The 26,679-nt window shown below is 44.2% G+C and overlaps 1 protein-coding gene across 1 annotated transcript in view; it reads left to right on the plus strand.

The window, feature by feature from the left end:
- Positions 1-26,679, plus strand: part of Anxa13 (annexin A13) — a 53,050-nt gene that overhangs the window by 9,403 nt on the left and 16,968 nt on the right. Inside the window, exons 2-4 of the mRNA XM_060389389.1 lie at positions 13,708-13,783; positions 23,490-23,584; positions 25,923-26,093. Of these exons, the coding sequence (XP_060245372.1) occupies positions 13,708-13,783; positions 23,490-23,584; positions 25,923-26,093 (342 nt within the window). The remainder of the gene's footprint in view (positions 1-13,707; positions 13,784-23,489; positions 23,585-25,922; positions 26,094-26,679) is intronic.

The raw sequence follows: 26,679 nt of genomic DNA on the forward strand, positions 1-26,679 counted from the left end.
CCCAGCACTTGAGTAACAAGCAAAGTGTCCTGTGCATGTTTGTAATCCCAGCTTCTGAGGAAGGCCCCTGTGGCTTGTTGAATTCCAACATATCCAAGATAACACACATCCCAGGCTCAAGGAGAGACTCTGCCTCAAAAGAACAGAGGGTCATGGGGGAGAACAACCCACACCCGCGTCTGGGCCCTACACACATGCCTACACACACACACTCATGTAGACATATATACACACACTAATAAATAAATCACCTTTTTTTTTTTTTAAATGTCAGAGGATTCTGATTGGCTTGGGCCATGTCCTGCCTGGTGGATGATCACTGTGGCTGAGGCTGAGTTTACCATTACCTTCCTGCTGCCGATTTCCTCAAACTTTGGCTTTAACTAATATCATGTCTCAACGCCCCCAGTACTCATACTAACTTTCAGATTACTAAGATAATAAAGACTTGAAATACAGACAGGAAGTAAAACAACTCCCTCTTTATATGATGGGGGATTTGAGTAATTATAGCTGGGGGAAAAGGATAAAAACACAGAAAGGAATGTTAAAGAAAAGCATTGCTAGGCTTGGGGCCAGTGTACAGTTAAAGTCTCTCCCAGGGAAAGAATGACAGTCATTGTGTTGATACTGGCTGAGGTAGGAAGGTGCTCAAAGTGAATTCAGCTGCTTCACCTTGCTTCCTGTTTAGCAAATCGGAACTCGCCCACACTCTGTTGTGTAGTCCTCACCGTACACCATATATAACACAATAGCTCGACTCAGTCCCCAGTATTTCCTCTCTTCAATTCCATCTGCCCACTTATCTTTGCTCCTTGAGGCTTCTAGAATAGACCAGTTATTTTGTTTTTGTCTTATAGGAAATGAATCCCAAGTTTTCACCCTGGGTGAATTGGCTAAAGACAGCTTTTGGCACTATAAGAAGGAAGAGGATCATTCCTTTCTAATGAAAAACACGCTTCATTTGTCATAATACCTGATGACATGGCTCCTGTCACCACTGAGAAATACCCTTCATCTCCCAGTAGCCACCTTGCCCTCCAAGCTTCCTTTGGTTCAGTACAGTGGTAACTGGATAGATAGACAGATGGAAGCTTAATACTCTACCAAAGTCTCTGGCTCCCAAAGCCATCTATGGGCAGGCCTTGAGTAGAACTGTCATTTTCCCCATGACTCAAAGTTTGCCTTCAGACAATGAACAGTATCCCCTTCTAGTAGTTCTCAAACCGTGGGTCGCAACCCCTTCGGGCATCAAATGACCCTTTCACAGGGGTCACCTAAGACCATCAGAAAACACAGATGTTTACATTATAATTCATAATGGTAGCAAAATTACAATTTTGAAGTAGCAACAAAAAATAATTGCATGGGGCTGGAGACATGGCTCAGTGGTTGAGAGCCCAGAGGACCCAGATTCCATTCCAAGCACCTATACGGCAGCTCACAGCTGTCTGTAACTCCTGTTTCAGAGTTGCTGCTCCTCACACAGACATACGTGTAGTCAAAACACCAACGTACATAACACAAAGATAAATAAATTATTAAAAATAAATGTGTGGCTGTGGGCCGCCATAACATGAAGAGCTGTATTTAAGGGTCACAGCATTGGGAAGGTTGAGAACCGCTGTATTAGACACTCCATGTTCTCGGGCCCAACACAGCACTCAAAGACCCTAAAATGGGCCAACTGAGAGCTGTCACAGAGTTGTGACACCCTGCCATTGCAGGCTGTGGTGGCCTCAATATCAGGATGCAGACGAGAGAGCGGGAGGCGACAGCCGGCTTCTCACACAGGGATTGTACTCAGCTCCAGTTTTTTCTTCCTAGTTACTTTATCCTGTTACTCATCTTTCAGATTTATCCTCCGAAAGACACGGCCTGCATTTAATCTTTCCTTTTATGGAAGCCCAATAATTTGCTCTTAGGGCCTAGAGATCTTTGCCTTACTCAAGACCCACATGCCATTTGCCACTGGAAGCTCAGTCTCTCACCACCTTCTAAAGTAAAGTGTTGACAGCATTTTAAAAGCACAGGCCGTCTAGACCCTGGGCACGTAGGACCTTGGTACTATTGACATTTGGGCTAAGATAATATTTCGTTGTGATGGTTTTCTTTGTCTTGCAGCATGGTTAGCAATGCTTGACTTCTATCCTTAGCTATGAGAATCCTCAGTCTGGGATACTGTAAATGTTTGCAGGCAGTATTGCCCAGAAGGAGAAATCACTCCAGGTTAAAAGAGCCACTGCATGTTACATACCTTTGGGAAAGCAAGACCACAGCACAGAAGCTGTCCCCATAATGTCTTCAGCTCTCTGGATCTGTATCAGCAGTCATACCTGTTGCCTTCTGCCTCCACGTTGACCCTGTCTCTTATCACAGGGGAGAAAGCTCCTGAAGACTGACCCTTGTCCTCCTGATGAGGACAGCAGCAGCTCTGAGGCAGGCGTTGTTCTACATTAGTAATTTATGGTGGCCAGGGGAAAAAGGCACTGCACAGCCAGTGTCGAGGCTGAGTGTCCATGTCCAGCTTCCGGAACAATGGTACTTGCTACTTCAAGATACTGGCTATTGAAGAGTATTAGGTCAGGCTTCCTTGCTTCTGGCCAAAGCCAGTCACCTTCGATAGATAAATGTCACATCAACACATATAGACTAAGAATACTTGTGTTTACAGAAAATGCCCTAACTATGCCAATTGCCATTAAAAGGTACCAAAGGCACCCACTGGAATTAAATAGTAATGCATCCATTTAATTCCATAAGGCAGAGGCAGGAGGATCTCTGTGAGTTCAAGGCCAGCTTAGTCTACATAGTGAGTTCCAGGACAGTCGACTACATAGAGAGCACCCATCTCAAAAAAAAAAAAAAAAAAATCAATAATAAAAAGGTACCAACATATAGATAGAATAGATGTAAAAGAAAGTTTATATCTAATATAAGGTGTTTCACTCGTTTTTCAAAGCATAGTCAGTTTATATAAATATGGCATGTTGAGTTCTGATCTGAATGGATGTCTTTTTCTTCTGTATGTGTCTAGGTGTGTATGCATGTCCACATGTGTATGGGTACATATAAGAGCGCTTGTGTGTGGAGGCTTGAAGCTAAATCAGGAGTCTTCTTCAAATGCTCTCCACCTTGTGTGGCAGAGGCACACCCGAACCCAGTTTTAGCTAACGCACCTACTCAGATTGTTCCAGGGATCCCCTGACCCTACTTTCCAAACCCTGGAATCACAGGAGGACCATTACACCCACCAGGCATCTACATGCTGGGGATCACAACCCCAGGCCTCACATTTGTATGGCAGGCACTTTAACCACTGAGCCATCCTTCTAGCCCCATCTGTCTTCTTTCAACCTCATTTGTCAAATTATCCAAACCGTTTACTCATGTAGCGTGATGCCCAATCACTTAATAATCACAGTGTCACCTCAGACCTGCATCTCTGAAAGCGGAATACAGGGCACCACATGGCTCTGCCACACTTCCAACACCCCTATGCGGGCAGAGCACAGGCCTCCCCATGCACTTCCCGGCTCTCTGAGTCATCCTAAGATTGGTTAATGTAAAGATACCAGTGGGACGAGTCATTGGGACTAGGAAAAACTCTTCCCTTGGCTGGGAGAATCCCGATGGAAATAAAGCAACAATCACAGAGCAGAATACCAAATATTCCTGTAAGGTTTAAACTCTGCTTGAATGTGCCAAACAGAATACAACAGGGAAAAAAAAAAAAGTTTTCTGTTTGGTAGTTTTAGCATTTGCCACACAAGCGCTTAACTGCATTTTTATTAAAAAAAAAAAAATACTTTTAATCAGATTGATTACCATAGGAAACTATGACCAAGAAACAACCGACTTAATGAAACCAACATGTCAGACTTAAAACACAAATTGATTGTTTCAACTTGTCTCTCAGTCTCTACTATCCGTGTCTGTGGACATGCCGTGAGGATATTTTCTGGCTCTGAATTTATGAACTTCCACTGTGGAATAATTTGTGTTCAGACTAACTGGCTCAAAGTACAAATGAGTAACCATTTAGAGATATGAGCTCGTTATCCTAACAGGGACAGGAATCTAGGCGACTCAATAATTAGACTACAGTTTCTTTCCCTGTAAAAGGGCAGGATTAGAGATAGTCCTTCAGTGTTTCCCAAAGTTCAAGCTTAAATACACCCTCTGTGATGTTGGCAGGGTGCACATGTCTGATCCGCTAACCTTTCTACCAATCACCACCTTTAAATCTGCATGCTTTTTTGCACCCCTGAATTTACCCTCAGAGGAAACTCTAGATTAGCACTGTGAATGAGGAACTAGTGTCAGTGTGTGTGTAAGTGAAAACAAAAGATGGCATCAAATTCTAACTGAATTTGGTGTTGCCTGATCGTGTCACCTGCTCTCAGAGTTCAAAGTGAGGGAAAAAAAAGTTTGCAATGGACAGAAGAGTAACTGGCAAAGTAAATACCTGAAGCCTTGGGGGCCACTGCGAAAGTACTTACATCCCATTAGCATGCAAGAGTAGTCATGGACCGGACATAGCTGGGTAGGCTGAGTGTTTCAAACACAAATGATGGGTTGGGGTTGGCAATGGGCCTCAGCCTATGACATTCCATCTGCTAGGATAGAAGGGTGTGAAACCATAATGTTACCAGGCAAAGGCAACCATAAGAATTGAGAAAGAACTTAAAAAAGAGAATGTTTTTCTTTCTCTTATTACATTGTTTGTTTATTTATTTATTTTGCGTGGTGTGTGTGTGTGTGTGTGTGTGTGTGTGTGTGTGTGCGCGTGCGCGCGCTGTGGCATTCATATGAAGGTCAGAGGCAAATATGTGGAGTTCAGAAGCCAACTTCTGAACTGTGGGAGTCAGTTCCCTCCTTTTACCGTGTGAGTCCTAGGGATCCAACTCAAGTCATTAGGCTTGATGGCAGTCACTTTTGCCCACTGAGTCATCTCCCAGGCCTGGGAATTCCTTTGCTAATGGGAGTTCTAATGACTTCCATGCCTTAGTGTTCCATGCCACCTATTTAAAAAGACTCTAATTGTATTCTGCTATAAGACTCTATGGTAAAACTCTTCCCCCTGGGGTTAGCATTTTGGATAAGTTCCAGGTTTTCTTGTCTACATAAATTCTCAGTTCATTTCCAGTCTTCCTTTGTCTTCATTGGAATATGAACAGGAAATGTTTATAATTATTGTTAGATCAATGGCTCTCAGCCTTGGCTGACCATTAGAATTATCTGGAGAATTTCAAACTTACATAAGACTGGTCTATTCCTGCCTCTCCTGGTTTAGTAGGACCAAAGTAGGGCTCTGTCCTTTGTATTTTGTAAGCATCCAAAATGATTGTGATATGCAGCCAGGGCTTAAGAACTATTTCAACTTTATCCTGGCCAGGCCATCTTCCTCAGAGCCCATTTTCCTTCCATATGGTATTAATTTTAAGAATTCTACGTTCACTTTAGCTTAAACTGCACCTGAGTACCTGTGACCCCTGTGCTCCCCTGTGAGTCCCGTCTTTCTGAGGGAACTCCCTTAGGCATTCTAGTTTCAGTTATCATTGTCTTTCATTTCCCTGCTCCACCACCCTAGGAAGCTTGATGTTGTTTGCAACTCAGGATATCTATCTTGATGTTGTCTCTTCCCTTCCTCTATCCTCACTATTGTCCTTGGCCCTTGACAATGACACAAACTAACACAAGGTGGCCACACTGCACACTGTACAATGAAGAGGACCCTCATCTCCCAAAAAGACAAGAGAAATGTCTTGTGTCTGCCTAAAAGATTTCCTCCGTTTGTTACATGCCATATGCTTAGAATTGGCAGCATCTGGTCCCATTCCCTTCACTAACACATGTACATTGACCAAGTGCCTCAGTGGGTGGCCATTGTGCTGGGTTTGGGGATATGACAGTGGACATGAGGTGGCGCTTAGCACCAAGAAGTCGACAGTATAAGGAAAAAGCCAGACTGGTTAATACACACAGTGAAGGGGATGTGATAGACATCTCCAATGTAGAATGTAAACACAAAGGGCAAAGTCAGTGTGTGTGCTAGAAAAGGAGACCATAATCAAAAGCTTAATTTGTAGGTTTGCCAACAATATGGCTGATTTCCAGTAACTGGTATGACCTCTCTGAGCCCAGAGCTAGAACAAGATGCTCACAACTGATGCTTGCAAGCTTACCAAGTCAGCTTCACATCGGGTGGTCTACATTGGTTTACACAGCACTGTCACAGAGTTAAAACTGAAAACCCCACAACCCAGAAAGTCCCCGTCCTAGGCAGACAGCTTAGAGATGGTTTCAGAATAGAGCAGAAGCTTTAGTGTATTCCCATGTACAATTGTATTCTACATGACTATCCACAGAATCAATGGCAAAACACTTGTTTAAAAAAAAATGGAGGGTCATGAGGTTCCATTCTGTCAATCAGTCCCACCGAGGAAATTACAGTGAAAAATTTAACCTGAAGTATCTTTCCTCTTCCTCCCTTGCCTCACCATCATGAACTCTTGGGAATAACACTAAGCAAAAGTCAATTTATATAGATTCTGCCAGACACACACATGACATTTTACCTATGACAGTACTTGACAGTTTGTCAAGCTGGAAATGAGTCACTTCCCCCCCCCCCCATCTACCCTCAAATAAACACATTAGTAGTGACCTCTTGGTTATATATTTCCAGTCTTCAGAATGCCTTTGCCAAAATTAAACACACACACACGCACGCACACACAGAGACAGACAGAGAGGGAGAGAGAAGAGAGAGAGGGGGAGAACATACTGTAGTACTTTCTGTTCTGTAAAAGCTTGAAAGTAGGGTGATGTGGGGAGAAGAGGAGGAAGTGTCCTTGGAGTTCTGGATCAGAGAGACAAATGGCCACTAGAACAAGATGCTCACAACTGATGCTTGCAAGCTTACCAAGTCAGCTTCACATCGGGTGGTCTACATTGGTTTACACAGCACTGTCACAGAGTTAAAACTGAAAACCCTTCCTGAGACTGTTGGGCAGGGCAGGTGTTAATCTCAGTTTCCAAATGAGAAGCAGAACACATGGTTCTGCTTGGAGTGGAAAGGAACACTGGGCAATGGATCGGACCGCAGTGGCCATCCTGCGTGCCCAGCCTGCCTAAAAAGAGACGGATGCCCGTTACCGTGCAAAGAGTGGTACCCAGCCCTCAGTTTTCATTTCACGTTCTATTTTTGCTTCATTAAATACTCTTGATCCCACAGCTATCTATGCAAGAGGCTCTACATCTCTGGCTAGGGGACAAGGGCCAAAATATAATCTTTCAAAGACTTGGACTACAATTTCCATTCTTCAAATTAATTCTAATAAGGACCCAAAGAATCAGGAATGGGAAGTCAGTAGCAGAGTTTCTGGAACCAGAGTGTAGGCACGGATGTTTATTCCATCACTTGACCTTGGATGGGTAATTTACCTCTCTGCCTCAGTCTTCCAATTTGCACAGTCATAACACCTGTTCCACAGCTGCTGTGAGGATTAAAAATGGGTTTTACATATATCATCCAGACTGACACGTAATAAGTGATCTGTTTTTTGGCTGTCATTCTCAGGGCTAAGTTTTCCTCCTGTAGATTTCTCTGTGGCTTTTAGTCCTTGCTGCTAATTAAAAGTATAAAATGGTTCTGGATTTAAGACAAAATATACAGTTCATAATTGTGAGTTCACTGTGGTCAAGGAAGATTTTATTTTTATGTTTGTGTGCATACATGAGTGTTTGTATGTTGAGGTGCAAGTGTGTGCACATTTGTGTGAAGGCCAAAAGACAACCAGAAAGCTTCAACTGTCATTTCTCAGGTGCTATTCATATTGTTTTAAATTTCTTTGTTTCTTTAGGCCAGGCTCTCTCCAAGTAGGCCAGGCTAGGCTGGCTGGCCAGTGAGCACTTACCTGCCTCCCTGGTGCCAGAATTTTACATGTGTAGTACCATATGTAGCCTATTTCACATAGGTTCTAGGGACTGAACTCAAACCAATGTGCTCACAAGTAGAGCACTTTACCAAAGGAGCTACCTCAATGGCCCAAGTTTTGAGGTCTCCAGGCTAAGCATCATGGGAGAAATTCACTCAGCTCAGTGTAAGCCAGGAGATAAGCAAAACAATACTGAGTGCTTACCACATGCCAATCACCCTGCCAAATGGTCCTTATAACAGGCCATAAGAGGTGGAATTCTTTCTAACCTTCAGAAGGGAAAACAGAAAAGATAAGCGAAGAAATAGCTATACACCTGGATCAAGAGTAACTATGTTTGTGGGGAGAGAGGGAATCTATGCTGTCATTTCCCAAGTTAGACCTCAGCTTTGTCAAGTTTATAACATTCTCAAAATCAACACAAGGCAATTTTACAATGGAATATGATTTAGCCTTAAAAAAGAAAACAAATGTTCCATTTGTGACAACTCTGATGAGCCTAGAAAGTGCTCTGCTACGTAAAATAAGCCAATCAATAGAACATCAGCATTGCACACTTCACTTATGGGAGGTACCGACAATAGTCAAAATGCTAGGAATGGCTCAGGGAACAGCGGTTATCATGTACCCCTTCCCTTTGGGGCAGAAAGGAGGAAGTGCTGGACAGTCTCTGCCATGCAAAATGAGCTAACTCAAGGAGTGCTGGGCAGCATGCAACCACTAATCAACAAGATTCTAACACACATGAAAAATTAGTCAGGCATGCAGATCTACTGAAGAGTGATCTCTCTAGACACTCAGAGGAACACAGTAACTTGGGGAGGAGCGAATCTGTCTTCAACCATGATCATGGTGATAGCTCCATGACTTCATGTGTACAACTAGAGGCATCAATGTATGCAGTGTATTTAACCAAGTGCATTTCAAATTGTTAAATTTTTTCCAAGAATATTGCTTTTCATAAACAAAACAAAACAAACAATATCATCATCAACAAAACAGTGCAAAACAAGTTCAGTCAGAATAACCAAAGCTCATTCATGGCACTGTGAATGGTGCCATGGTAACTGTGGCTACAATGGCAATGGTAATTGCTGTCTCTGAGAAGAATCTAGGCATTTCCGGGGCTATCCTCAACATACTCTCCCTCCATTTTGCTCCTGCTTCATAGACTCAGACAACACCTTCTTCTAACCCTGGCCCTTGTTTTTAATACACTTGGTCTCTTCCTTTATTTCACAGTGGCCCCAAGAGCAGCACCTGGCAGATCAGTATACAGCAGCCCTCTGCCCTCTGTACTGCTGAGCCTTCCTGGCTCAGAGCCTGGACACCAGGCAACCATTCTCAAATATTTACTAAGCAGAACGCCCCAAGCCAGGACCTCCAGGGACCTGTGGTGGAAATACTAAATCCTCAGTGCCACTCCCGTTACATTTCAGCAATACTTCAGAGTCACAAATGACCCCTACATCCTTATGTCACCAGGCAGCCCACCTCCTACGTGCCACCAACCAAGTTACCACTGGAATCCAGCATCAAGCCACTCTGTCCCAGACATGACTGCATCTCAACACCACACTACACACGAACACGTCTACTTTAAAGATTAGCTGTGACTCTAAATAGATAATAAAACATTGCTTTCTAAGGGGAATAATGATTCAATCTAAAGAGCAAGGCTTCTTGTCAGGCTGAATTTGAATCCCAGTAACTCAGACTTGTCCATCCTCAATCCCCATTCTCCGTTTGAGTAACATCAGGATTGGAAAATAAGTGTATACTATTATAGAACGGGGCATTCACAGGACTACAGCAGCTGAGGCCAGAGGATTGTTCTAACTTTGAGGACAGTCTATATACTATAGAGTAAATTTCAAATGAAGCTGGGCTACAGAGTGAGATCCTGTTTCAAAAATAAAACACCCAGCAACAACAACAAAAGACTAAAAAAGAATATAAAATTTTGTAAGAGCCATGTGAATTCATTAAAATACATCAGAGCAAATTAAACTCTCCTCTGAATAGTGCCTCCTTTTCCTCATCCTTCCTCACTTGTTCATTCCTCCTTCCTTTTCCTGCCTCCCTTCTTTATGTTTCTCTTTCTCTCTTCTGCAAACAAGTGCTCTGGACCAATGGTAGACCAAACAGGCATTTAAATGCATATATGTGTGTGCGCCACATGAGACCCTGGCGCCTGTGGAGGCCAGAAGAAGGCATCTGATCCTTTGAAACTGGAGTTAGAGACCATTGCAAACTGCCATGAGGGAATCAAATCCAGGTTCCCTGGTGGGACAGCCAGCACTCCTAACCACTGAGCCACCTCTCCAGCCCAGTAAAAAAAAACTTTAAGGCAAGATAGCAATTGCTCTTTTGCAAATAAAAAATGTATTTTTCTTTCCTTAAATGTTAGATTATATGATAACATCAACAAAGAGTGTGGTAAACTATTCTGGTAAGAAACAAAATCTTTGCTAGCAGGCAGACTACACACCCAGTAATGGGTAACATTTCACAGTCTACTTACCTTAACTATTAGGTCTTCAGTGGCCAATTGCAATAAATAAAGCTGTTTGGACATTGTGATACACACACACACACACACACACACACACATATATATATATATACTTATATATGCATACATATATGCACACAGAGATGTATGCTAAATATATGTGAATCAAAATATGCCAAAGATGAAACCCGTGTTTTTTCATATATGTTCATATAACTTTCCAAACTTGTCAACCAAAATGCGTATTCTGAGCCAGGCATGGCATGATGGTGCACACTGTAATCGCAGCCCTTGGAAGTAAAGGTAGGAGTCTCAAGGGTCAAGGTCATCCTTGGCTACATAGGAGTTAAAGGACATCATGGGATATGTGAGATACTGTCTCAAAACATACGTGTGGTTGTCATCTACCTAAATATCACCTCCTGAAGTGTTGTGGACATCACTACCAGACAAAAGGGTAAGGCATGGCTGAGGAAGCAAGGAGGGACTAACCCGAACATTCTGCAACAGTGGGATATTTATCGCCAGCGTGAAGCAACCATGAGGTGTAAATCTGGCATTTGAAATGTAGTCCCATGCCAGTCTGGGCCTTGCAAAATAGTCACTGCCTCCATTTTACAGATAAAGGCGCTAACTCACAGGTCAACAGCCAAGGGGCAGCCTTACCGTTGAACCAGAATTCCTATGGCTCAGAGCCCAGACCTTCATACTGATCGTTACTGGCATTTAATCTTTTGTCTCATTTTTGTTTCCTGAGTGTCAGTGGATGCCAGGGCTGCTCAAAACAGACACATTGAAACACAAAGGCTGTCACTTTGCCTCCACATTCAAGGCAGTCAGAGTCTCTGTGTGCTAATTCAGAGCCTGGGAAATATAGTGAGGCCATGCTGGAGGCCCCTGCCACCACATTGCTCCTCTACATAAAAGTCCGGCATCATAGCTTTGGCTTCAAGAATGAAATCTCCCTGTTGGCAAAGAAGACTAGGCCCCAAAGTCAGCTGTCTATTTAACAATGAACAATGACTATGCCATGCCTGCTCCCTGTGCATTCCAGAGGGCAGCTTGTCCCAGCACCTCCCAAAGAGCCCCAGGACACCCAGGATCAACCAAGGAGCCACTGACAAACATAAATAAGGTCATTGTGAAGACAGACCTAGCCACATAGAAGAAAAAAAAATCCAAATAGGCTGAGATATCTCTCTCTCTCTCTCTCTCTCTCCACCCTCTTCCCTTTGCCTCTCTCTTAAATCATGACAGGGTACAAGCCCTTCACTCCAACATTACAGATCCCACTGTTACATAGAACAAGACTTCATTCTCTTCTCAAGTAGGTTGGGAAGGGTAGCCAGCATGGCTAACAGTGACTCTTGTCCTGTCCTTCCCTGTCCATGATGATGGTTCTGATATGTAGCCACTCTAATTACACGCCAGGCATGCATACCCATAAAGAAGTCCCAGTGTCTCAGTCACTGACTAGTGCCATGAGGAGACAGCATGACTGCAGAACGATTATAAAGGACAGCATTACAGTTTCAGGGGTTCAGTTCATTATTATCACAGCAGGAAGTGTGGAGGCGTGCAGGCAGACACTAGAGCAGTTGCTGAGACCTACAACCTGACCCTTAGGCTGAGGAGGCAGGAGAGACTGGGTCTGGCTTGGGCTTTTGAAACCTCAAAGCCCACCCACAGTGACACACTTTCTCCTAATCCTCCTTCTCCTCATCCTCTTCTCTCTCTCTCTCTCTCTCTCTCTCTCTCTCTCTCATTGTTTGGTTTTTCTGAGACAGGGTTTCTCTGTGCAGTACTGGCTATCCTGGAACTCACTCTGTAGACTCACTCTGTAGGTGAAATGTGAGGCCTGCCACCGGGGCTGTCTTCTATCCTCTGTGCTGGCAACAAGGCGGATCCATGCCTACACACACACACACACACACACAGACACACACACACACGCACACACGGCACACACGTACACACCTTATGTGCACAAATGCACATTTTTTTTTAAAGAAGATGAAGATGGGCTCCATGAGTGCATGTCTGTGAGGCCCCAAGAGCTCCATGCTCAAAGAGCCCCGTTTGCCTGAGTACTCTGATGTGACCATGTTGGAATGTTTCACATTTTTGAGCATCCCTTGGTGATAACGAGTCCTGAAAACAATGTGGCAGATTTTGCCAACGAGCCTCCAAAAGCAGCAGATAAGTTCTCTCAGACCCACGTGAAATCCTGGTAAGGAGAATGGGAGTACCAGGCCTCTGTCTGTGCAGAAGGCCTGAGCCAGAAATAAGGGATGGCACGTGACCTGAAGCCAGGTGTCCTTGCCTATAGGGCAAACTACATGTTCATTCTTCTCCATGGCTAATGAAGGAAGGTCTATAAATTGACTTGTATGTATGTAACCGGGGCTCTAAAAATGCAGAGTTGAGAGAACTCAGCTGTAGTGAAGCCTACTGGCTTCAGAATGTCGATTTAACCTCCTACCTTTACATTCTAAATAATGATCTGTTTACTTTTATGGTTACCTGTTACCTATGCAAACGATACTAGTTTTTCAGTTTAGTGTTAATGAAGGTGTCTTTTTAAGATAACTAAGTAAGAACAAAGCTCACAACCTTATTATTATGCAAATAGTAAGGAGATTACCATAAGCGAAAGAACACACCAGTGAGCACACTAATCCAGAGACTGAACCACAAGGTACAGCTCCATGTATAAACGGAACTTTTCCTCAATGCTCCTGCCAGTTCACACAGAGTCTCCGACAAACTAAAGGATGTCCGTCCTTTGTGACGGCACTGATCCAGGCCAGCAAGAGAACCTGTAATAAGATTCCTTCAGCTTTGGCCCAGCAAATCCATTCCCTGGATATGCTTGGAATATCCATCATGGGGGACAGATACTCCAGGGACACTGGCCCACTGTATCAAGCTTTGTTTGAGAGAAAAGGACCACACACAGATGGGTTGCTATGAAAATCATTTACCATAGAGTTGGTCAGAGCAATTAATTGTCCTTGGGAACAAAGGAGACCCTTCTCTCATGACCACCAAGGGCAGCTGGCCCCAAGGGGTACCAGCCATCTCTCTGGGGCCAAAGCTTCCCCAGCTGATTTCCACAAACACCCACTTGTAGAGCTGTATCTTTGTTTGGATGATGTCTTGGTCTTCTAATCAGCCATCAATTCCAGCAAAACTAATGTAAGGATAACTATGTTACCCATCTCACCTTTTGAATTATTTCCTCTCCAGGCCAAAGAGAGAAGCCATCATGGTTTTGATGCAGACAGAGATGCCAAAAAGCTGTACAAAGCCTGCAAAGGAATGGGTAGGAAAATCATTTTGTTCACTCATTTATTTTTGAAATTTACTAAGCTTGATGCCATGACCAACTTTCCCATGGGGGCAGGAAGGTGACCTACCTGCCATAGGTTTTCTAAGCTAATTCAAGTTGATCTCTTCCAAGTAAAGATCTCTTTACCTGAGGTCTCAAAGTTATCATAGGGGCTCATTATTCTTGAGGATATCGGAAGCTAAATCTTGTGACATTTAATTGGACCTTGAAGCTATGGGGAACTTCATCAGAAGTGAAGCTTACGCTATCTTAATCTTGTCTACAAGACTTTGGCCTTTTCCATTGGAGGTAGTGGGGAATCGGATCTGAGGAGAGCGCATTGGGGGGTGGGGGAAAGATGCACCTGGAAGTAGACAAGGCCTGCTTGGCAGCGACAGCTAGGGAAAATCAGAGGAAAGCCCAAAGGAGGCAGCTTCCTGTGCATCTCCTGCAGTGGCTCATCTCTTGTCTCATGTCTGGCGGACAGCTGTCAAGGAAAGGCCGTGTGTGGAAACCTCAGATGTTTATGCCTGAATTGTGCCGAGCGGAAGGGAACTCCAGGGTACTTTCCAGGCAGCTGAGACTTCCCTGATGCTCTGTGGTTAGGTCCAAATGCCTAACCATGGGATGGGGACAGGCGTTTCATTAGGTATGGTTGATGTGGCATACTTAATATGAACTACTTTTTCACCCAGAGTTCACTTAAAAACATCCAGGATGAGCACCAACAGAATGCCAAGATCCTAGTTCTCATGCCCCTTTGGCATGTGACCACCGATTGGAGCCAATATGCCTGTTACTGTATGGAGTGCCTGTGTGACCATTGCCTCACTCAGTGACACCCATCCACCAGCAGCCTGTCTGGTCTTCCAGCAAGCCTGTCAAGTATATACTACTATAAGGAAGGACTATCAGACAACATGAAACAAGTGTGGACCTGTTAGACACTTGGCCATCTGAGAGATCTCTGATTTGGGTGAAAGTATAGCGCCTCACCTCCTTTGAGAAGTACACATTGAAGCAAAATTATATCACTAACATAGTTGGCCTTCAAGACTTTGTGTGACAGCTCTGCCAGGGCAGAATTTAAACATCTAAAGTGAAGCTCTCCAATAGTCCCAACTGTAAGCCTCATGGTTGCTTAACTACTTTAAAAATTACTTTCAGATAAGGACTTGCTGTGTACCCAAGGCTAGCCTCAACTGATAGCAACTCTCTTTCCTCAGTGCTGGGATTATATTAGGTATTTGCCACCACATGAAGCTTTGCCAGTTTATTCTACAGCCATATGTGGGTATGAATGTGCAAGCAGGAAAGTGGTGTCAGGTGTCTCCTCCATCACTCTTTACCTTTGAGGCAAAGTCTCCACTGACTCTGGAGCTCACTGATTGGCTAGTCTGGCTAGCCAGAAAGTCTCCTGTTTCCAAGCACCTATATTTCAGGTGTACATGGCTTTTTTCATGGGTGCTGGGTATCCAAACTCAAGTCCTCATGATTCACAGCAAACGATTTACCTCCCAAGAAGTTTTTCCAAGCTCTACATTTGCTTTGAAGACAGTAGCCTCCGCTGGCCTTGAACTCACGTAGCTGAGGCTGGCTTGAATTGATCTTACTGCCCCTACCTCCTGAGTGCTGGGGCTACTGGCAGGTGCCACCGCACCCAACTTCACTTTCAATTTTTAAGAAGCCAAAGTTTAAAAGGAACAAAATATGCAAGTTGTATTTTTTTGATGATACAGTTTCATTAACCCCAATTTATATAAAACTATCTTTTATCCCAAAATTGACATTTATCCCAAAATTATTAACGAGGTATTTCACATTCTGAGTGGGGTTTGGTGGTTTTGTTTTGCTTTTGGTTTTGGTTTTTTTTTTTTTTTTTTTTTTTGGTACAATGTTCCTGAAATCTGGTGTGTATTCCATACCTATAGAATATTGTTATTTTCATCAGTCACCCGTCAAGTACTAAATAACCATGAAGAGTCAGTAGCTGCTGGGTTGAGTGGAGGAGGGCTGGGAGCATCATGCAGGGTAAAGACTACCTTCCTTCCTACCCCCTCATCCAGCACTGCAAGTCAAATTAGAATGTTCCATAACAAAATAGTTTATTTCTCCAAATGATGCAAAACTTGGATTCTAGCTTGGGGCATTTGTACTCCCCTAGTGACTTCTGATGCCCTAAGTATGTGGATGATCCTGGGTCATGGGCACCCTGAAAGCAGACCCTGACTTCTCCCTGACACTGGCACTCTTTATCAGCCTAGGCTCCTCTGCTGCCCTGTCCCAGTTCCAAGGGTGCAGGGCACCCTCCACCAGCTTCTGCCTAGATTTAGCCTTTGCAGAGTCACCTCCATCAACTGAGCCCACCAAAGAGAATGCCCTAATAAAAGAGCATATATGAACCAGCAGCCTCTTAGACCTCAAAACCACTGCAGATCATCTAATACATGGCTTCTCAAATGTACACATAGGTTCTCAAATGAGTCATCAAGGGGACTTGGAGGGATATGGGGAAGAAGGAGACTGTCCATTTTGCATTTCCAATAGGTCTCAGTAAGAACACTGCAGAGCCTGGGACCACACCTTAGGGTCAAGCTCAGGTCCACTGAGGTGCACAGAGCTTAAACTGCTCAGCCACTTCAGAGCATGCTTCTGGCCTAGAACTCACACCCTAAGTTTCAGCCCAGCACTCTTTCCCCACACTTTCTGTGTGTGGTACACAGCACTCCATTGGTAAACATTAAGCCACTCCTTAACAGAACGCTCAGATCCAGTTAGATCAGCCTGTGCATTAAGCGGGCCCCACCTGTTCTCCATCACAAAAGGGTGAATGGAAGCCTCTAGAAGGGTTGAGGAGGGGGCCAGAATCTGGAAGAGAGTCCTTGTCCTCATTTGGAAAAGGGGTCTTTGTAGATGTGATTGAGCTAAGGGCGCTAAGAAAAGAGCCCCAGGGATCCCGGGGTAGGTTTGCAATACGATGAGGAAGGAGTGTCTTTAAGAAAGACAGGAGAGATGGCAGCCAGTCTGGGGACACATGAAAACAGGGAGAGACTGCTCTTGTGCAGTCACACTTCAAAGAGTGCCAAGTTGCCGGGAGAAGCCTGTGGACACAGTGACCTCAGACGTCAGTCTCAGAACGGTGATGGTACAAGTTGTGTTGTTTGAAGCCACTGAATTTGTGGCAACTGACACAATAACCTCTGGAAATGAATGTGCTGAACGAGTGAAAGGCCGTGGTCCCCTGGGAAAGACAGGATTCAGCCCCATCATTATTTCACTTGCCTTCCTGTGCTCTTCTTCCAGAAGAATTTAGGGGCGGGGCATACCAGTGTGAGAATGTGGGGGTGGCCTCTCGCACCAGATCTAGGAACAGAGCTTCCTGGGGCCAGCCAGGTCACCTTGGACTAAAGCGTTTGCTACCAGTTTAGTTAGCCTTGTTTTTCTGGCACATGGGATCTTGTGGACTCTAAACGCTGTGGCTCCATTCTGCCAAAACTCCAGCACCACCCAGTTGCTTTCCAGAAAATTGCTGGGAATGGATACCACAGATGCCCATGGGTACTCAAGGCTGGTGATTGCTCACTCTGACAGCGCTGTGTAATTAGTCTCCTCCAGGGTCTGGTGTACAGCCAGCGTGGAGGGTCTTTTATTTTTCTTAAGCCTTTCCCAGAACTGCTAGGGACTGGCCCGAGTGCCTCAAACCATTGTAAATGTTTACAGGAAAAGGCTCAGCGGCACAGACTGCTTATAAGACTCATGGAGCGTGAAATGTGGAGTGAGGTCACCTTCTGCAAACCACTCTTCCTCGGGTTGTAAAAACAACTCCCAGGATCAACCTGAGACTCCGTCTCAAATAGCTTGAGGGAAATCTGTGTGTCATTGTCCTGCCTCCCTCTACCTGCAGGCTGGTGTTGAAGTATCCTACCATTACTGTGATCTCTTGTGTTTGTGTTTTCGCTATCTGTTTTGCTTTGGTTTTTTGTTTGTTTGTTTGTTTGTTTTAACATGGGGTCTTATTGAATAAACCAGGATGGCCTTGAACTCAGCCCAGGTTGATATAATCCCTCTGCCTCAGCCTTGCTCGTACTGGTATTACAGAGGTATGCCAATATGTCGATCTTAAGATCTCTCTTGTTTGAAAGCCCTTCTAGCAAGCAAAATCTAGAGAAGTAGGTTTTTTTTTCTAATAAACTCAGCTTCCCTGATTATCCAGATATAGGTTGCACATCCCAGTATAGGATATTTCCTGTTGGCCCTTGCTATCTATGTACAGTCCATCCAAACATGACACGACTCACACCATTGCAATGACAGTCAATGGTGCACAGACCTCTCCCCCCGTTCATACACATAGATACGCATTCGCACATTCAGCAAGACATAAAGACAGACAACTATCAAAAGCACTCTGTGCAGATACAGCAGTGAATGAGCACCCCGCTCCCATGCTACATAAGGCATCAGAGCCAGTGAAGATGGACCATGTGAGGAACACAGATGAGGATTGCCTCTGCTGTGAAGAAAAGCCTGTGAGTTCAGTCCTGAATCTTGACAAGTGGCAAAGAAAGTGAAGCTCAGACATAAAGGTGTGCCATGAAGAGCAAATGATCCAAAGACCCAGGAGTGAGAAAAAGGAGCAACACTTCCTTTGCTAGCAGCAAACTACCTCTAGTGTGGATGAGAAGGGTTTGAAAGGGAGTAATGTGTATACACTAAAAGGTCCCGTGGACTCCTCTAAGACCTTTGCATACTTAAAGGAACCTGTGTTGAAAGGCTGGAGCAGAGGGCTAATTGGATACAGAGTGAAAGGAGAGAAGAGAAAGAGAGCCAGGATGAAGCCCAGGTGTTTACTGGCTCCAAACAGTAAATGTAGCAAATGGAGGCAGGAAGACATGGGAGGTGCTAGGATATAAGCCTGGAATACTGAGGCCCTTGACCGCGACAGGAGCAGCCCCAATGGAAAGAGGGTCCACTAAACTGACAGGGTACCTTCTATGATATTTAAAGGAAAATGAAATCCTTTCTGAGGGGAGATTTCCGGCACCCAGGCATTTAAAACATTAATCACAAAAGCACCGCAGAATAAGCAAGCAGATACACATCACCTGGGTGAAAGCCCTGGAGGAAAGAAGAGATAGAACCTGAATAACAGTGCTGGACCCAACCCAGGAAGCGGCAGGCAATTAAGGCCTGCAATTTCTGCAGGTGAGCTCATCCGAGGATTTTTCTCTTCCTCTAGTTGGACTCACATAGCTAAAATCTTCTCAGAACTAGAGGGGGAAACAATCCCTGAGATGAGGCAGGGACCAAGGGCACAACACTGGTAGCTACCCCTGGGCTCTCTATCCTCTGGGCCGGGCCTCTCCTCCTAAGTTCTGGCTGGGTCTTTCCAAAGGCAGTTTTCAGAGCTGATGCAAAGCCAAAGTGAAGGGAAAACATCACATGTGTCTGCTAGGCTGCATTTTCTTCCCTTCCTTGTCTCCAGCCCGTTCCTTTCATCTCCTGTCCACGACCATGATGTGATTTCTTTTTCTTCCTGCTCTCAGCTCTTTCATCAGAATCCGCCAGCTCCACTTGCTGGTCCTCCAGGATCCCAATCTCTCCTCAGCAGGGTAGTACTCAGCCAGTGAGTTCATTCACGCAGCTCCATTCAGTAGTCAGCCTGCCGGTGCCCTTCCCCTGCATCTGAAGGTAGTCTCCAACAACTTCAGGATGCTCCAGGTTTGGGGCTGTGGAGGGAGGTCTTGGTTTCTGCCACAAAGTCTGGAGACACTGCTGAGGAGAGCGATTGTATTCATGTCTTAGATTCTCATAATGACTCACTAAAAGTTGAGGCTTAAGACAATGGAATGGTGTTGATATTACAGTTCTGGAAGTCAGAAGGCCACTATCAAAGGGTTTGGGGTGCACACTGTATTTCTATGGACAGTGGCCATTTCTTAAGAGGCGATGGACTGAGTGGGAGATGTATTAGCCCAAAGTTACAGGAGCTCAGTTCTGCGTCACATCACATGATTGAATAAACCAGTGCAGGACAATGCAACCCGTCCTTACACAGAATATGCTAGAACCACTGTAATCCACTGTGTAAAGAGACTCACCTCTATGTCGGACTCATCCATTTCCCTGAAGAGTCAATAATCTATAGCAAGGTATTGGACTTCCAACATTTGACTTTCCCGATGTCTTGCCAATACAAAGACAGTTGACTTAGTATTTCCTTTTTGTTCAATTTATTTTTGAGAGACCAAAAGATTAAAAATTAGCAGCTATTATTAATTAAGGCCTGAACTAGGTAGGTAAAGAAGTACAGTAATGCCCTGAGGGGAAGGGCCGACTCACTGCATTCTTTCCCCACCCACTAGAGATACAGTTGCTAGGAAACTGGTCCATCCCCCTAGGGAGGGACACCTGATCATTAATGGTCTGGGAACCTTCCTATAGCCAATCAATTCAAAATGTAGCATTTTGACCAATAGATGCTTGCCAGGCAGGAATTGCCCCTGCCTTGGGCATGCTGGGATGGACCAGAATCTTTAAATCTCCCAACTAACCTGGTCACGGGGCACTCAGCTCCCACCGCTTTGGCAGTGGGGGTGTGGGCCCAAGATGCAGCTTGTAATTTACAATAAAAAGAACCTCATGTATTTACAGCGGAGTCTGTTTATTCCTGATCTTTTGGGGTTCGTGAACTGGGCAGAACAATTTTTAAACCTTGTTCTTTCATAAAACGCAAGTTCACATTAAATTGTAATTACTAAGTGTAAAAATAGTTATAGATCAGCTTTTCTCAGTCAGTATCACACTTCCAGTAATTAGGCTCAGCAAACAACAGACTGGTGGGCCTGGCAGAACCCTCCACTCTTCCAAGCGCTCAGTTATAGCTCAAACAAGATGCATGTAACTGACAATATAACAGTGTCCACTCCCATTGAGTAACCACTGTCCAGCCACTAGGCTCACAACAGCACATATATGCAATCTTGTAATCACTGCTCCTAACCCTGGCTACATAACTGGCTATGCAAGAACAGAGTAAACCGGAATTTGACTCTTCGAGGCTTCTGAAAGGAACTGATCTATAGACAAATGTCGTTAAGAGAAGCTAAGGGAGCCCTGTGTTAGTCTTCACAGGGATGGATCTACGAGAACAGCTTGAGACCAAATTGCAAGAAGTCTTATTTCATTTTGGGATTCTGAGCCAGTCCTAGGAGTCATAACAATTCATTAATGGCATTTGGAGTATGGGGTGAAATGATCTAGAGATTGCAGAGACCAGTGTCTTGTATCAGGGAGACTGAAACCAGTCAGGACTTGGCAGAGGCAGCAGAAGCAAAGGCTCAGATGGAAGCGCTATTAGCCTCTATGTAGGCGAGACAGACAGGGTTAAGCGGCATTAGAAAGCAGAGGCAACAAAGGTGGAACCCTTGGGTGACTTTAGATTTTTCTAAGGTGATGTCACATATGGAAACAAATTAATAGAGAATGGACTTAAGAATTCACCAAATGAATCTAGCTGAGCTCCTCTGCAAGTTGATATGCCTTGGAGAGCCATGAGAATGTGGCCACAGGCAGCTGGAAATAAGATGGGAACTCAGAGGAAAAAGGTAGGCAAGAGGGGCTGATCTGGGGCCATCAGGACATAAGAGCTAGCAGTGACCATCTGAACAGGAAACTCACAACCAGAAAGGCCAATTGGAAGCTGAGGGCAGAGGGCAGAGAAAAGGAGAGCCAGCCAGCATACGATGCTGAGAAGGAGAAGGAGCGCTTGTGAAACCCGGTGGGAGGCTAGGGATGAACTAGTTACAGTGTTCGAAGCACAGAGAGGTGTGCGCAGGAACCAACAACATGTTCCTCCCTCCGCTTCCTTATCTATGATTAAGATTTGAACTAGATGGCCTCAGAAGTTCCTTGTAGCGTTCACAGTCGCTGAGCATTATTGTGGGAGCATAGCATACTCCATCATTGGTGAGCATCCCTGAAGCAGGGCCTGGACACCAGCCCTTTATGGGTGTGAGGCAGTGCCAGGTCCTTGGGCATTTATAGCGCTTGTTGCCTGTGTTAGGCAGTTTGTTGCTGTATGCACCATGGCCCCCTCTTTGGACTCTCTCTTTTCATTCTCACATACCCTTGAACTACCTGATCCCAGCTACTGGTGAGAAACTACAGGTGTCAAAGTAGTACTCTGGCACACAAACACACACCCTCACACACAAACACACATGGAAGTTTATGAATAGGATCTATATTCTGTAAATTAGGGCTTCAATCTTACCCATTCAGTTATAAGTACCCAGAAGAAGAGGAACAAGCCATACCCTTTATTAGGTTTTTAAAAATAACTTTACCATATAACTCACTTATTAAAAATATACAGTTCAGTGTTTGCTATAGCCATAGATATATGCAGCCCTGCCGTAGTTCATTGATTTCAGATGAGACTGGGCATATTCAATATGGTGTGAATGTGTCAGCCATAGACAGCTGGTTGTCTTTAGAATTCTTTTATCTTCTCACTCCCGTCCATCCACAAGCCCTAACCCATTTTCTACCTCTGTGGAATCCCTTATTCTCTATTTTTATATGAATAAAATAATTCAATATGTGGTCTTTTGTGATTGGCTCCTTTTACTTAGAATAACATTTTCAAGGTTCATTCATATTCTCGTGACCCAGTTGTATATGGATATCCCATATTTTGTTTAGCCATTTGTCACCCTGATGGACTTTGGGTGCTTTCTACCTTTGGGTGGTTTTAGCCAGTATTAGAGGTTGGTCTGATGCTTATATTTTGATGTTAATTACTTGCCCTCAAGATCTGGTTACTGACTGGATTCACCTATCTTTATTGTATAAACCTACCTGATTGGCTGATTAAACAGCCTATACCTGGGCAGGGGAGGATGAGGTAGGTGTGGCTAAAGTTTCTGGGCTTTTGAGGACAGGAGAATCATGGAAGACAGACAGGTGAAAAGAAAGGAAGAAGGAGGACACCATGATGGGTTAGCGTGGAGAAGAAACCAGGTGGGCCAGGAGGAAGGACTCCAATAATAGCGTGGAAAGGCTCCAATAAAAAAATACAAGAAAGGAGTTATAAGATTATGGGTGGAAGAAAGTCCAGATGAGGGTGGTTAAGGAGAATGGTATTGGATGGGGGCTGGGTGGTGTATGGTGAGGTTACTGAAATAGTGTAGACGGAATTATCTGTACAGCCCAAGGTGTTTTAAGGCAATTATAAAAATCTAACAGGTGTCTGTGTCTTATTGATGGTGATAGCGGGTTAAATAAATAATACCGCCATGATAATCATAGGACAAATAATAAATAACAATATTTAGCCCAACATCTTTTTTTTTTTTTAACTGCAACACCGGTGCTGCTCTGAACGTTCATGCTCAGGTTCCGTGCGGCTTCTTTTTAGCTCCCCTAGGAATTAAGTTAGGGAAGAGGCCATAGGCATTTCTCTTTCTGTGAGCACCTTTCACTGTCCCCCACCCAAGGTGAGGTCTCCATGGGTATTTGTCTGAGTGGCAAGAGCATGGTTTTCAGCCCAAGGCAGTAAAGCCGTCAGGTCCATCTAGTCCCATTCTAGCCTCTGACCCCTTTTAAACCAGAGGCATGGCTCCCTCGTGCCCGAATAACAACAACTCCATCGCGTTTCTTCATTCCTGTGACTTTGTTTCTGTCTCCTGCACTTCAGGCACGGATGAGGCAGCCATCATTGAAGTCTTATCCAGCAGGACATCGGAGGAGAGGCAGCAGATAAAGCAGAAGTACAAGTCGAAGTATGGCAAGGTATGCAGGGCTGTGCCAACCTCAGCCTCAGCCTCCGACACATACCCTGGGAGGGAGGACAGTTAATGCCAGAATATGGCTTAAGAAAAAGGCAAAGACTAACGTTACTATGTCAATTTAATACTTATAAATCAATAGTACTTAACTCATTGTTTTTCAATTGACTTCATTTTGATATTGCATTTGCTCATTTTTCATTCAATTTGGACTAATTTCACATAATAACTTATAGAGCAGATAGTGATTTGAAAACCAATTCTCACAAGTGGGGCTTCATACAGATATTTGTGTATTTGGCTGTCTTTGAAGCCCATATTTTTTTCATAGATCACTGGTACAGAAAACTTTTAAAAATTACTTCCTTTTTGGGGAATGAAAACATAATTACATCAATTCCCCCTTCCCTTTTTTCCCTTGAAACTCTCCCATCACTATCATTGCTTTCTTGCAAATTCATGGCCTCGTTTTTCACTGTTGTTAAAACATAAACACATATGCATGTGCACATACATACATATATATGTGTATGTATGTTTATAAATATATTCCTAAATACATAATGCAACCATTCAATCTGTATAATGTTACTTGTGTATATGTTTTCAGGACTGACTATTTGGTATTGGATAACCAACTGGTAAATTCTTCCCTGGGGAAGACTATTTCTCCCGCTCCCAGCTTTTATCAGTTTCCTGTGGATTTGAGGCTTACTTGAAGTTAGTTGAGGCCTAGCTGAACTTACGAGTTTCACTCATGCTAGTAAACCCTCTCTACCACTGAGCTGTGTCCCCACCCTTTTTTCTACTTTTATTTTGAGAAAGGATCTCCATGATTGGCCAGGCTGACCTTAAATTTGAGATTGCCTCAATCCCCAATAGTGGGGGACCATAGCCCTGAGCCACTGGAGTTAATTACGCAAGGTGAAAATCATTATGCTACATTCTCATTTGTATTGATAAAGGCTTCACAGTCATTTCTTTAGGCTCTGGTCTCCCCAAAGACAGAGTAAGGATGGTCACTCACTACCCTTCTTGGGTTTCAAATAGGATAATGCCAGCACAAACCAGTAAACAGAAGTTACAACAGTCATGGCTGCTTCCATTTTATAGACAGGAAAGACAGTGCTTATACAGTTTATATGTAAAAGCAATGTATCTACTGGGCTTTTTAAGAACTGTATATTTTCTTTCACAACTTAACACATGCATCTTGAGTATAGCCAACCTAACTTCCACTTTTCCTGTACCGTCCTCACACTTCCTCCTCCATATTTAACTTTTGTTGAAAAGTTAGGAAAAGAAAAGAAAGAAAAAAGCAGGACCCATACCCAAGTCTTCAGTAAGCAGGCCAACATCTATTCCCAGAAGACCAGTGCCAGAATGGAGTTGTTTACTTATATAACAAATGGTCAATGGCTGTGATGTTACACAGATTGTGTATGTGTGTGTTAATAATCAGGCTTGTCAATGTCATTTTTTATGAAAATGAGTTAGTCTCCAGTTTGCCTGCATTGGGTTGCAGTGGAATTTTCATCCATTTCTACATGCCTAACTCTAACTAAGCATCCCCCCAACTTATATGTATTGCTAGCCCCTCAAAACAGAAGTCAGACACAAGATGTTGTAAATTCTTGTCCAAAACACAAGTAAATGTGGGCCTAGGGACTCGGCTAAAAAGTAAAGAGAAAATGTTCTAGCACAAAGTTCAGGAGACTTTCCTGTGCCAAGTATTCGCTGATCTTCTGAGAGCTGAGACCACCAACAAGATGCGTAAAAATCTAGAGGAGGTCAAATGTTCAACTCCAAGTCCTCACATGAGAACAGCCATACCAAGGTACTGTGGCCAGTTTTCAGAGAAGCCAGCACAGGGGTCCAGGTTTCCTGAGCCTGCTTCTTGGGCTCAGAAGCATATAAAAATACCAAATTTGCTTTCACACTCGTGGATCAAAAGATCGAGCAGCTGGGAGTTCTCCGCAGTTCTAAACAACGCCAATGTGACCTGAAAAAAACATGTCTAGGGACTCACACTAGATAGTTCTGAGAAAGGCCTGCCTTATCAGGATGTGCTGTTAGGTGAAGGGACAGTGAGGGATAGAGACCTGATATCACAGTCCCCTTTTAACATCGCACATCCCTTTATATAAAACCTCCTGCCTTTTTCTCCCAAACCCAGCGCCCAGAGATCTCTCAGAGAAATAGCTGATTTGTGTTTTCTTAGAAAATTATTTCCAGGATGGAATAATAATATTCTTGCATACAATATATTACAGTGAGTATTATTTGAGCATTGAATGTGGACACTTCCAGCCACCATCCTTTCTGCTCTGTGCTTCCTGCAGGATTTAGAGGAGGTGCTCAAGAGTGAACTGAGCGGAAACTTCGAGAAGACAGCCTTGGCCCTTCTGGACCGTCCCAATGAGTATGCCGCGAGGCAGCTGCAGAAAGCTATGAAGGGCATGGGCACCGATGAGGCAGTGCTCATAGAGATCCTATGCACAAGAAGAAACGAGGTCAGTCTCACTTGAGCCCTTGGTCCCAACCGCTGGGAGGACAGGTCATTCATGCATCAGAGATGGCTGAGCCCCACTGAAGGAGGCTAATCTCCTGCATGGTATCCACGAATGGACAAGCTTCTGAGCAGAAGCTTCCTGCTAACCTCACGCAGGAAGAACAGCTCTTTCAGTCCTCCAGAGGTCAATCTTCACGCCGCTGCCCCTGGCTTGACCGAAGAGCTAAGTCAGTCTAGGTTTTGTTTCTCTAATGGATACAATTTTCATACAGGAGGCAGAATTCTATTTTATCAGCTCCTGGTCTGCTGTGAATATTAATGAGTAGCAAGTATGTTTGGGTCACTGCCTCCCGTGTGGCTCTTATCTAGCATAGAGCAGAAAGCGTCAAAAGTGGACAACAGTGGTGGTACCAAGAATTCCAGGGAACAGTTCCCATGACCACTAGCATCTCCCTGGACAATTCTGTATTAGAAGTTTTTTGTTGGTTTTCTTTGAGGCTTGGGCGTTTTGATGTTGCTGTTTGACCTTTCTTTCTTCCTTCCTTCCTTCCTTCCTTCCTTCCTTCCTTCCTTCCTTCCTTCCTGGC

The sequence above is a fragment of the Meriones unguiculatus genome, chromosome 8, assembly GCF_030254825.1.
Source record: "Meriones unguiculatus strain TT.TT164.6M chromosome 8, Bangor_MerUng_6.1, whole genome shotgun sequence".
NCBI classification, from domain to species: domain Eukaryota; kingdom Metazoa; phylum Chordata; class Mammalia; order Rodentia; family Muridae; genus Meriones; species Meriones unguiculatus.